The 12103-nt window shown below is 43.5% G+C and overlaps 1 protein-coding gene across 2 annotated transcripts in view; it reads right to left on the bottom strand.

The window, feature by feature from the left end:
• hdac7a (histone deacetylase 7a) overlaps nucleotides 1-12103 on the bottom strand; it is a 75858-nt gene that overhangs the window by 53747 nt on the left and 10008 nt on the right. Inside the window, exon 1 of one of the 2 annotated variants that reach the window (XM_082518854.1) lies at nucleotides 2761-2967. The exons of the other annotated variant lie outside the window; for it this stretch is intronic. Coding sequence (XP_082374980.1) covers nucleotides 2761-2779 — 19 coding nt within the window. The 5' untranslated portion in view covers nucleotides 2780-2967. Of the gene's footprint in view, nucleotides 1-2760; nucleotides 2968-12103 lie in introns of those variants that run through there. 2 annotated transcript variants of the gene reach the window in all.

Below are 12103 nucleotides of genomic sequence, written 5' to 3'. Positions count from 1 at the left end.
AGCAGAGAACGGGGGTGTGTGAAGACTCCAAACCTCCCTCCGCCCGCTGTGTTCCTGCTTTCTCTTACAAATCCTTGATTCAGAATTCAAAATAATTCCACTTGTTTTTCTGGCCATGTGCGTCACTCGCTGAAAAATAATATCCTCCTAATACTATCTTGGAACAAGTTTTTAAAAAACCCAACTGAGTGGGTCTAGGATTATTTGATGCCAATACTTTCCCAAATCAAATATAATTTTCTCAGTATTGCTGCTGTGTCCATCTGTCTTTCCCTCTTTACCTTGTTTTCAGTTAATGAAGATGTTGTTCAAGCAACCTTTAAAAAAAGAAGTCATGACCTCACTTGGCAGTGCAAATTTAAAACACGCACACACAAAGATATCATAACATCATAATAATCTTAACATAATCAGAACAAAAACAAGTAAGAAAACGGAAAAATAACCCTTCAGGTATCGTTTCTGCCCTAATGCACAACTTTTTGTCTTCCCCATCTTCTCTTTATGTCACCTCTTTCTCCCTCTCTCTCTCTCTGGCTCACACCCAGCCCTCCCACCCACCAGCGTAACTGGAATCCATTAGCTGATGAATGGTTGTTTGTGTTTTTTTAAGCTCAACAGCGCCTCCATCCACATCAGTGGCCACAGAGGGTGATAACAAAACATGCAGCGTGATTAGGGAAATAATTAGCCAATCATCCTGTGACCTGCAAGCCAAGCCTGAGGTCAAAGAGACGCAAACCAGGCTGCTTCCCAGGTGCTTTCCCATGAAAATCAGTCAGGAGGCACAGCTGCGAAGCAAATGCATACTGGGGTCATTGTGAGCAGACAGCTTCCAATCACAACACATGCGCTTCTTTGCCTGTATCCCAGGCTCGCTGCTATACGGCTGAGAGTGCGAATGAGGATCCCAGTGGACTCAGTGCAGAGTTTGCCCAGGGAGGCTGTGGTGGAAATCAACACTTCCTGCTTCCTGTGGCGAGAGGAAGTGCTACCGTCGCTGTCCCCTTATCGCTGGGTATCCAGGCAGAGCAGAGGGAGGAAGGCAGAGCAGGGAGGGAAGAGGAAGAGGAGGAAGTAGAGGAGCTGGAGGAAGGTCATGCAGGCTAAACAAAGGGAGAGGACTGAAGAGACTGACTGGGTTGTGGCTTATGTTCTACAGGGTTACATTCTGGCATTAAATTACTTAGAAAGCAGTAAATATTTAAAGGTGGTGAGTGATGAGAAAGAGGAGAACATGTGTAAAATGTCTGTTACTGGCTTGTAAGGCGCTGCTGATGGACAAATCAAATTTCTTTCTTTTTTTTTTTTTTGTGATATCAGCTTTTTGCCTGTTTTGTTAACCATCAGCCATAATCTCTCCCATGGGACAAAACAATAGCCTTTGGCTGTGACTTGCTGTGACTGAATCACAATGTTGCACAGTCTGTGCTTTGCCTGTGCTTCTTCCACAATGCATTGATACTGTTTTATATTATGCAACATGCAATTCAAAAATGCAGCAGGGCTTCCCCATTCTCTTAGTTTTATGTTGTCATGTTACATCTAACATGCTGGCAGTTTATCCACAGGGAAGCAGAGGGGAAAACAGAGGCAGGACGTGACAAAGGATATTTAAAGAAAGAAAAGGCAGAAGGAAAATAATAGTGGCATGTGTCTGTAAATGCAACAAGTTGGATGCCTTCCACAGACTGAAATCAAAATGTATCCACTTGCATTTTATGGTGAAGGAGCAGGAGAGAGACAATGAGAAAGACAGAGGGAGTGAAGGGGGAGAGAGATGTTTGGGATCAGGGTGGGGAAGCTTTCAGCACTTGGGATTGTCCCAGATGGACACAAGCCGCTCCCTCCCTTTATAAACAGCCTCCTCTCCTCTCCTCTCCTCTCCTCTCCTCTCCTCTCCTCTCCTATAATGCCTGTTATCCACAACTCAGCTCCCACTTTGCACAGATTCTGGGACCCTCACCAGAAAATATGAACAAATTGACACTTTTTGTTTTTCTTCTCTTTCTCTTTTTCTGACAACTTCTTCTGTCCCCCTGCACTAGCACCACCACCGCCCCCAATCCCTGCCATTTCCAAAGTCAACACACCACTAAATGCCGGGCTGACTCACTTCCACTGTGGGTGGCTCTGTTTCCAATTTTCTCACTACCCCACCACCTTGGAAGAAAAGAGAAAACTTTTGTCCAGAAAAAAAAGTAAGCAACCAGTGCAAAAGGAAGATCCATTTTTCCAAATTGCTCAGTGCTAAAAGGGACAAAAACTTGCACGGAGGTGCAGAGAGAGAGACGTGGAGCGAAACCGTACCATGCTTCTCCCACTTCTTTTGTGGCTCTGAAATAGTTATCGCCGTTTCCCTTCCTTTCTTTCTCTTTAAGAGAGCGTGGGAGCGCCCTCAGAGTACTGCAGAGAAACCACGGGGCTCATAACAACAGGAGGAAGCCGGTAACATGAGTAAGTTGGGCCGGGCAGAAAGAGGGGGATACGGAGAGGAGGTGGAATGAAAGGAAAGCAAAAAGACAGAGGAACCTTCTGCAAGCGTTTTTATATCTTGAAAACATTAAAAAAAAAAGTTCGCAAAGCTCAAAAAACGCAGAAACACACCACACATTTGCAAATAATCTGCTGGATTGCTGACAGCATTTCCCCACACGCAGACCCAAAAACACACACACATACACGCACATATAGACACACACGGACACTTTTGCATTTGCATGAAATCAGACAGCTTTCCCAAGAACAGGACTGCCTTACCAGTCTGCCTTGTAAACATTCAGCGCGAGGAGTGCTTCACAAAGTCCCATCAGTCATGTTCATGTACAGTTCCAGAAAGTGGTGAGGATTCTCCAACATCACACACACACACAAACACACACATGCAAAGGCACAGTATCAGTTCCCTCTGTCCAAGAGTTGAGAAAGTGAGGGGCCGCAACAAAAGGCAACAGAGGGAGGGAGAGACTGAGGGAGAGAGAGCGAGAAAGAGAGAGAGAGATTAACCCCTCTGAGCTGACTGGTGGACTCTCTCCCTCCCTCCCTCCCTCCCTACCTTAAAATACACAAGCACACATACACACACATCATGACCATGAGTGTGCGCACACACACACACACACACACACACACACACACACACACACACACACACACACACACACACACACAGAGTTGGTTTTGCCGTATCACTGACTTCTTGTGTTTTCTCTCAAGTGCCAAGAGGAGGAAGGGAGAGCAGAGGGAGGGCAGAGACAGAGAATGTGTGTGTGTGTGTGTGTGTGTGTGTGTGTGTGTGTGTGTGTGTGTGTGTGTGTGTGTGTGTGTGCGCACACTCATGGTCATGATGTGTGTGTATGTGTGCTTGTGTATTTTAAGGTAGGAGGGACTGGCTGGCTCAAGTCCAGAGGCAGCTAGCCTGGTAGAAAAAGACAATAGCAGGAAACACTATATCAGGAGGCAAAATACCAGCACAAAAATAATTAACAGACATTGAAAAACAATGACATCCACAGTGGAAAACACAGCCTGCAGCCTGCTTCGAACAATGATAGTGGAAACAAAAAAAAAACGAATGTATTTTTGTTATTCTAACCACAGGATATAAAAACACTATAAGAAAAAAAACAAAAGAAAAAATGTACACAGATCAAAAGCATTAGCTGTAACGAATGTAAAAAAATGCCGCTATTATTTTTGTTGGCGCAACATTGGATGCAAAAATTATAAAAAAGTGCATTGCTGGGTCTCATGGGGGGGGGGGGGGGGATGACAGTTCTCAGCTTCTTCTTCTTTTTTATTTGCATCATTTTAAAAGTTGTGTACTTGTGCACCATCACAGGCATGTAGACACACATTCCCCACGCAGTCATGACTCCCACACAAATCTCACCACCACTCCCACACACACACACACACACACACACACACACACACACACACACACACACACACACACACACACACATTCCCTCAGCTATAATCATATCTGGTGATACGAGCAGCTTCCCCCAGCGGTTACTGGTTCTCCAGGCACCGACCACAGTGTCTTACAATGGTCCTGTATTCTAAGCCTGCGCTGATTACACACACAAGGAGCTGCATTACACACTGCTAATTCAATTTCCTCCCCTCGGGGTCAACCTTTGTGTGAGTTTATGTGTGTATGTGAGTCCATAAGGAGGAACTGATTAAGAACCTGATGAAGAGACCAAGATCCAAACTGTGTGTGCGTGTTCTTCATCCACTTATTGCAATTTTGCATTTCAAACAATACACTTAAAGCTGTTCTGTGCTGGAAAAAAAATATCCCAGTTCACTGGGATCCTAAAGCACTCACAGATTGCTGCTCACTGTTTCCATGTGCTGTAATACGATGGCCCAGTCGCCACAGCAAATATTTAATGGAGTCAGGTAAGTCTTGTTCTAAAAGCAACAAGTGATACTGTGTTATATAGAAGTACTTAACTAAAGTACATGCTTTTTTTTTGGAACCAGTTGGATCCATTGCTGCTATAATGTGGACATTTTTACTTTTTTTCCAGTAGTGCAATAACACAGAAAAAGAAATCAGATGTAGAATAGCACGTCACAAGAAAAAGCTATAGAAATCATTCACTTCATACCTCCAAAATTAAAGATACATCCAAGTGAAAAAGAAAGTTTTCACAGTCCTTAGAAAAATTAAGCACATCCTAATTTACACAGTAAGTACACACAAAATGTAAGCCGCCCCTCTGTAAAAGCAGAGGTAAATGGCCTGCATTTGTATAGCGCTTTTCTAGTCCCTAAGGACCCCAAAGCGCTTCACACTACATTCAGTCATTCACCCACTGGTGATGGCAAGCTACATTGTAGCCACAGCTGCCCTGGGGTGCACTGACAGAGGCGAGGCTGCCGGACACTGGCGCCCTCTGACCACCACCAGTAGGCAAACACGGGGTTAGTATCTTGCCCAAGGATATTTGGCATGCAGCCAGGAGGCAGCCTGGGATCGAACCACCGACCTTCTGATTAGTGGCTGACCTGCTCTGCCACCTGAGCTACAGCCACCCCTGAGGTAGCATGTCAAATGAGGCCAGAGTGGAGATGTTTGGCTTTAATGCACAGTCCCAAATTTAGTGAAAAGCAAACACAGAACATCAGCAAAAACACTTCATACCAACTGTCACGTACGGTGATGAAGTGGTGATGATCCAGGCTTGTTTTGCAGCCGCAGGACTAGGGCAAGGGCACCTGACCATGAACTTGTCCAGGTCAAGTATTCTGGAGTGAAACGTGAGGTCTGACAGCTAAAACTTGGCCTAAACTGGGTCATTCATCACCTATGGTGAGATTTGAGGTAAAGCTATGTGGGATCACCAGTGGTAATAGGATTCAGCACTTTGGAGATGAACTTCATAGAAACGTATCCAGTAATCTTTGTAATGTTTTAGCTCATGCTCACCCTGGCTGCTGTATTACACTTAATATTCTAGACCTAAATAAACCTTTACTTTCTGACTTTGGCTCTCCATGTTTTACTCCACTGCTCTTCTTCCTCTCCTACCTTTATCCAAAACTAAAATCTGTACCTCAACCTCCTCTCCTCGTCCTCTTTCTCACATTAAAACAGAGGTTTAAAACAGTAGGTGACATCACAGTGGCTATGTCTGTCTTTTTTATACAGTCAGTGTCACCAATTTTGGTTAAGAACTGGATCTTCATTATCAAAGTAATGCAAGCTGTGCAATACAGTAACACTGCAAGTTAGTAATTCTTTCAGATGATGCTCAGCGAGGGGAAGCATTGTCAGCTGCAGATTCTGTATTTAGCAGATTGTTTAAGATAAAACTGTATTTAAACCACACCACAGTACATTACAGGTTGGATTGCAGAGCTGTGTGCAAGATTCTGACATCTAGATTTGCTGCTTGTTTATTGCAAGCTCTGTGACAAACTAAACGAAAAGTATAAAATAGCCACAAACTAAGGAGCGGGCAACCATATTTATGTATTTACATCCACACTTCTAATTTATACCTTTACAGTCCAGCTGTAAGAGCACTAAACACTAATTAAAGCTCTGCGGAGGTCTCTATTACAGCCTCCACAGAAAATGCTACAATGAGTCAAAATCACTAAAATGAGGGTGGAGATGCAGAATGCAGAGCTATATCAGCCGTTGGTCTGACTTTTTCATGAAAGCCTCAAATGCTCTTTGGCCTTTTGTGTTCCCCTCCCAGGTTTTTATTTTTTATTAATTTATATTTTAAACCTGGGATAGGGGCCCAAATAGGTTGCAGGCTTCCCAGCAGAACACAAGCTAGCAACATGTAATCCTGGGTCCCACAGTAAGACGGAGGATATGAGATTTTAATAAAAAATCCTTGCTTTAATTTGAAGCGAGTGGTCAGATCTGTTGGGCTCCTCCAATGATTTGGGTAATGCAGCCTGATGAGACGGCTGGCTTGCTGCAGGTTGTTTATGAGACGCGCTCAAAACATCTGAGTCCCATTTTGACCAAATAAAACAATGCTGTGCTTCACTGTCAAATGCATGGCAAACATAAGGGTGTGAGTGTGTGTGCATGTGCAAGTGCGTGACTAGGACTGTGTGTGTGTGTGTGTGTGTGTCCAAAAGCAGAGAATATGGTTGTCATTAAAATGACTGAATATGAGGGCGAGGTCCCTTTGGAGGGGTGTGTGTGTCTATCTGGAGCATAGACACACACATATGCACAAACCTGGGGTTTTAGCTGATGTTACTTTCCAGCGCCTCACGCCGATGTTGCCTCATCTACCTTTGACTACATCTCTCCTGGGAATCAAACCAGCGTCCTCTCTAACTTCTCTCTGAAACCTCAGACAAACAACTCTTTGTTCTAACCACAGACTTAACAATTACAAAAGCGCACACGCTCAGACCGTTACACACCTTTTCTGTCATTGTCTGACTAAACTCCTGTTCACACTCTGCCTTTCGCTCACACGCGCGTGGAAAGATGTCTTCAGATGTGGGTGTGATGCTAGTACACAGTGATTAGTGACCAAGCACACTGTGTTGTATGTTTTCAGCTCCCCTCCTCTGTTTTGGTTACCAGCCTGGTCTGCTAAGCCTCACTAAGCAGTTCTGGGGTCCAGAGAAGAAACACAAGACCTGAACATATCATATACAGTGAACTTGCTTGTGACTCGGAGCATTGTCCTCACTCCATATTGTCAGTCTTCATACAGTAAATTTCCAGTCTAAATAAGCTGCTGTTCAGCATACAAAAGAACAAAGACATTACAGAAACAAAAATCATATGCAGTAAGCTCTTTGAGCTCATGCTTAGTAGGTATTAAGCAAGATATTCATGAGCAGCCCATATTGACTGGCAGTTGATCGTATGGTGCTGTAACTCCTGGAGAAAACTGTACTCTCTCAAACGCTGCTAAAAATATTCTGGGAAAGAGAAATCAGATCTGGTGAAAACTGGGACGAGAGAGACAAAATGAGCTGAGGTCAGGGCCTAATTTCAACATAAATGTATTAAATGAGAGCATATGGAAGCCTCAAGTTCAACATGTTGTCTGCTATTCATTCGTACCTTGGAATTTGTTCTGTTCAGGAAATACAGGTTTGCATATAAAATGAACAAAAAAAAAATGACAATAAAGCACCGATCTTTTTTTGTGAGCAGGGCACAGTAAGTGTGCAGTGTGAACGACAGTAATTAACTCAAACAATTACCACTATTGTTGCATGTACAGTGTGCAAAAGTCATGAGAAACCCCCCATTCCTTTATACTTTGCAAGGAAAATAAGAAATAAGGGCAGGAGTTTATTAAAATATGGGCAGGCTTGAGTCAGTCAGAATTTGATGTGACCACTTTTACATTTTCTTCTCTGGCACTGTGTTTGGAATCACATCTCACAGTAATTTGTATTAAGAACTGCAGTAGTTTTTGTTTGTGTACAGGTTATAATCAGCTGACCCGTGCTGCTGATGCTGCTCTAAGGTTTGCTGCTCCTTGTGGATTTACACAACTGAATTAAATAAAATGTAAGCAGATGCTTCACAAGCTACCTTTTCTGATTTCCGTCCTCTGCACTGACAGTATACCGTCAATGCTGTCTTTATACTACACAATGAAGTATTTATTGACATTCACTGTTGTACCACTCTCCTGACCTTCTCCTTGGACACTCAGGGTGATTTGCATTTCACATTTTGGATTCATCATTGGATTAATCACCCAGTTCTTGTGTAACTTGGTATACCTCACTCTTTTCTCCCTGTTTATCTTCTTAAGAATGGTTTCTTAACAGTTATCCCTCCACTGAGGCCATTTCTGATGAGCCTTAAACAAAGAGTAGATGGAGCAACTAGTCCCAGATGAATCTCTCAGGCCTTTGCTGGATTTTTTTCTCCTATTTAACAACATACATTTCAGATACTGTTCATCTGCAGTAGGTATTTTTCGGCCTTCCACTTATGCTTTTTAATTTCTTAAAGTTTTTAGCTATTAGTTCTCACCAAGGAATCGCAAAGAACAAGGTATCACCTTATTGATGCAAAAATAGTCTCTTATATAGTGCTGAATATATCATCATGTTAATTGCATAAGCTCTTTGTGTTTGTTTCAGTGCTGTGTTGGCCTTTTTTTTGTGTTTTGCCTTTAAAAGACCGATAAAAATGATAACTTAGAGACTAATGTTATGACTATTAGATGGATGCACATGAAAAAGACAAAGCTTGCTGAAAGGCAGAGACCAATTTATTAGTTTAGAAATTGGTGGAGACCAGTTTCAAAACTAAAAGTAGGTGAACACGGTGTGTTAGCATGCCACTATCATCTTAAAACTTGCCGTATGGCCCTAAAATGGATTTTTTAAAAAGTCTGTTTAATCACCTGCAAGGACAATAAAGCATCCCGTTGCTGCTCAGTGTTCTCGCTACTGCTGTTATTGGGAGCATCTGTGACTCTGGCTGTTATTAAGTGAAAGGATAAGAGCTTCCTCTCAGAGCAACAGCAATGAAACCCAGATGTAAACAACGTGGCTCAGTCCCATATACCTAGAAATGAAGATTTGTACAACATCTTTACAGGTATTTACATCAGTTCAATCAAAATATATGCATAAGCAGAACCGTGATGGAAAAGTAATCCGTGTTTGTTTGGACAGGACAGCTATGAAGTTCAAACTGAAGAAAAAGACAAATGAGCTGCTGTGGTTATGGTAAAGATTAGGCAGCTAAAACAATACTGTTAAGGTTGGGATGCTTAATGCTGTGATGACAGAGTGATGTAATGATATGGATGACTAAGCTGCATATAAGTTTAAAAAAGGGAAAGGAAAGGAAACGAAAGGAAAGGAAAGGAAAGGATGGGGTCCAGACCGCTGATCCCAGCAGCTGCTGTTGTTTTGTAGGTCAGCATTACATCAGTAGGTTTATGGAAAAGGCTGAGCATCACTTCTCTACTTGACCTACTTAAAGAATGTTAGTGTTAGATGACATACAATACTCCCCCGGCTTCCCAGCACTCACTCACTCACTTCCTATCCAATGCAAAGCGACACACGCTGTTTTGTCATCTTGTTTTATTAGCATTTGCTGAAAGACCACATAATTTAGGAAGCAGGACCTTAAAATGGTTTTGACTAACTGAAGTTCTGGAAGGAAAACGTTGGCTAGAGGGATTGTTTTGAATTTTCAAACCCTTTCTGATTAGTTTTACGTTCGTGATTATTTTACTAATAATTTTTGCCAGCTGGGGCTTCGGTAAAGTATCTGCACAGTTCATTGAGGTTGTTATTAGCAAAGAATGAAATACAGTTTCTAGAACCTCATGCATTCATTCATAAAAGTAACATTTCAGAAGTTTACTGTTTATTTTCGACAAAGCGCTAGAAGAAAAATGCAGCCCACGCTTTTCACCTCTTATTCAAAGAGTGGCAGGGCTGTTGGAGCCCCGGGTGTCAGAGCTCGTCGCGATCACGGTCAATTTAACATGCCAGCTGTCTTTTTGCAAAGAATTACGGTTTTAACATCTTATAAAAAACAGTGACAAACCCAAAAGAGTCTGAATAGTTTGAACTCAAATGCATTTTGCAAGAATTTATAGGTCTGGCTGAATTTATAGCATCCATATGTTGGGGGATTTTACAGTGAATGGATGTGGTGAGGACTCTGGGTGTGTGTGTGTGTGTGTCATGCAGAGGTTAAGTGGTATGGTTCTGGCCTCTCACGCAGCAGCTTTCCAACATGGGTCATGTCTTTTTCTTCACCTTAAACCACATTGGGCATACACACACACAGATCTTCAGTTCTGAACATATAGCACATATGAGATCATGAAGAATGTAGAGCTGGCCTGAGAGTAAATGTTGGACTGACAGTATGAGTTATGAATCAAAGGATGTAATGGTAATGGCCTGTATTTGTATAGCGCTTTTCTAGTCCCTAAGGACCCCAAAGCGCTTTACACATTCAGTCATCCACCCATTCACACACTGGTGATGGCAAGCTACATTGTAGCCACAGCCACCCTGGGGCGCACTGACAGAGGCGAGGCTGCCGGACACTGGCGCCACCGGGCCCTCTGACCACCACCAGTAGGCAACGGGGTTAGTGTCTTGCCCAAGGACACAACGACCGAGACTATCGGAGCCGGGGCTCGAGCCGGCAACCTTCCGATTACAAGACGAACTGCCAACTCTTGAGCCACAATCGCCCCGTCCAAATTTGTGTCCAAATTATGCATGTGTGCTGTCACTGTGGCAACAAAGCTGCCATGCACTTGTTCATACACTTCAAATTAGCCGTATCCAGCATTTAATTTCCTGATGACATCATGATGAAAGATTTGTCTCTCAGGAAACTTTGTTGGTATTCACAAATCCAGATTGAAATGTGCCACATAAAACGGCCAGCACAAGGACAGAGTGTATTCAGCCCAAACTGGAGGAGATTCAGAGCTCTCCATGAACATCTGCTAAGAAGAGACTAATAAATGCCTATATGCTTTTATATGTTGGGGTACTAAAAATCTAAGGAACCCAGAATAAGCTATTGCTGAAGTGCTTTAGTGGAGTGCTATAGTGGAGTGCCCACTCAGGGTCAGGGATGAGTTCTTGCCCCAAGTTGAAGAATTTAAGTATCTCGGGATCTTGTTCACGAGTGATGGGAGAAGGGAGCAGGAAATCGACAGACGGATTGGTGCTGCAGTGATGCGGACGCTGTGCGGTCTGTTGTGGTGAAGAGAGAGCTGAGTGTAAAAGTGAAGCTCTCAATTTACCGGTCAATCTACGTCCCTACCCTCACCTATGGTCATGAACTGTGGGTAGTGACAGAACGAACGAGATACAAGCGGATACAAGTGGAAGGGTGGCTGGCCTCTCCCTTAGAGATAGGGTGAGAAGTTCGGCCATCTGGGAGGGGCTCAGAGTAGAGCTACTCATCCTCCACATCAAAAGGAGAGAGTTGAGGTGGTTCAGGCATCTGACGAAGATGCCTCCTGGGTGAGGTGATCTAGGCATGTTCCACCGGGAGGAGGCCCCGGGGCAGAGCAAGGACACGCTGGAGAGATTATATCTCTCGGCTGCCCTGGGAACGCCTGGGTGTTCCCTCGGACAAGCTGGAGGAGGTGGCTGGGAATAGGGAGATCTGGGCTTCTCTGCTTGGGCTGCTGCCCCAGCGATCCGGCCCCGGATAAGTGGAAGAACATGGATGGATGGAGTGCTTTACCAAAAAAATAAGCTTTTTAGACCATGAAAAGTCAGTAGTGGCAACAAGTGAAAAGAATAAAACGAGAGGTATTAGGCTACTACTTCTGAAAAAAAAAAACCCACTTTGAAAGCACATCATATGTCAGTGAGTAAAGAAATCATGCTGGATATCTATACTGATATGGACTAGGCAATGTGTTATGAACAAAAGGATGCTACATGGTTTAATGAAAATGAAAGGGCTGAAGTGAAAAAATGATGCAGCAGGCTAGTCCATTTCACTGCAGCAACTAAAAATGGTACTCATTAGCTTGCATAGCCCCCACGTGTTTGTGTGCATGCCTGACAACATCAGGGTATGCTCCTAATCATAATGTTCGGGGCGATCTTCTCCCAGATGAGCTCCTGG

This window comes from Aulonocara stuartgranti, assembly GCF_965226115.1.
Source record: "Aulonocara stuartgranti genome assembly, chromosome: 20".
NCBI classification, from domain to species: domain Eukaryota; kingdom Metazoa; phylum Chordata; class Actinopteri; order Cichliformes; family Cichlidae; genus Aulonocara; species Aulonocara stuartgranti.
This window is presented reverse-complemented; position numbering and strand designations above follow the sequence as displayed.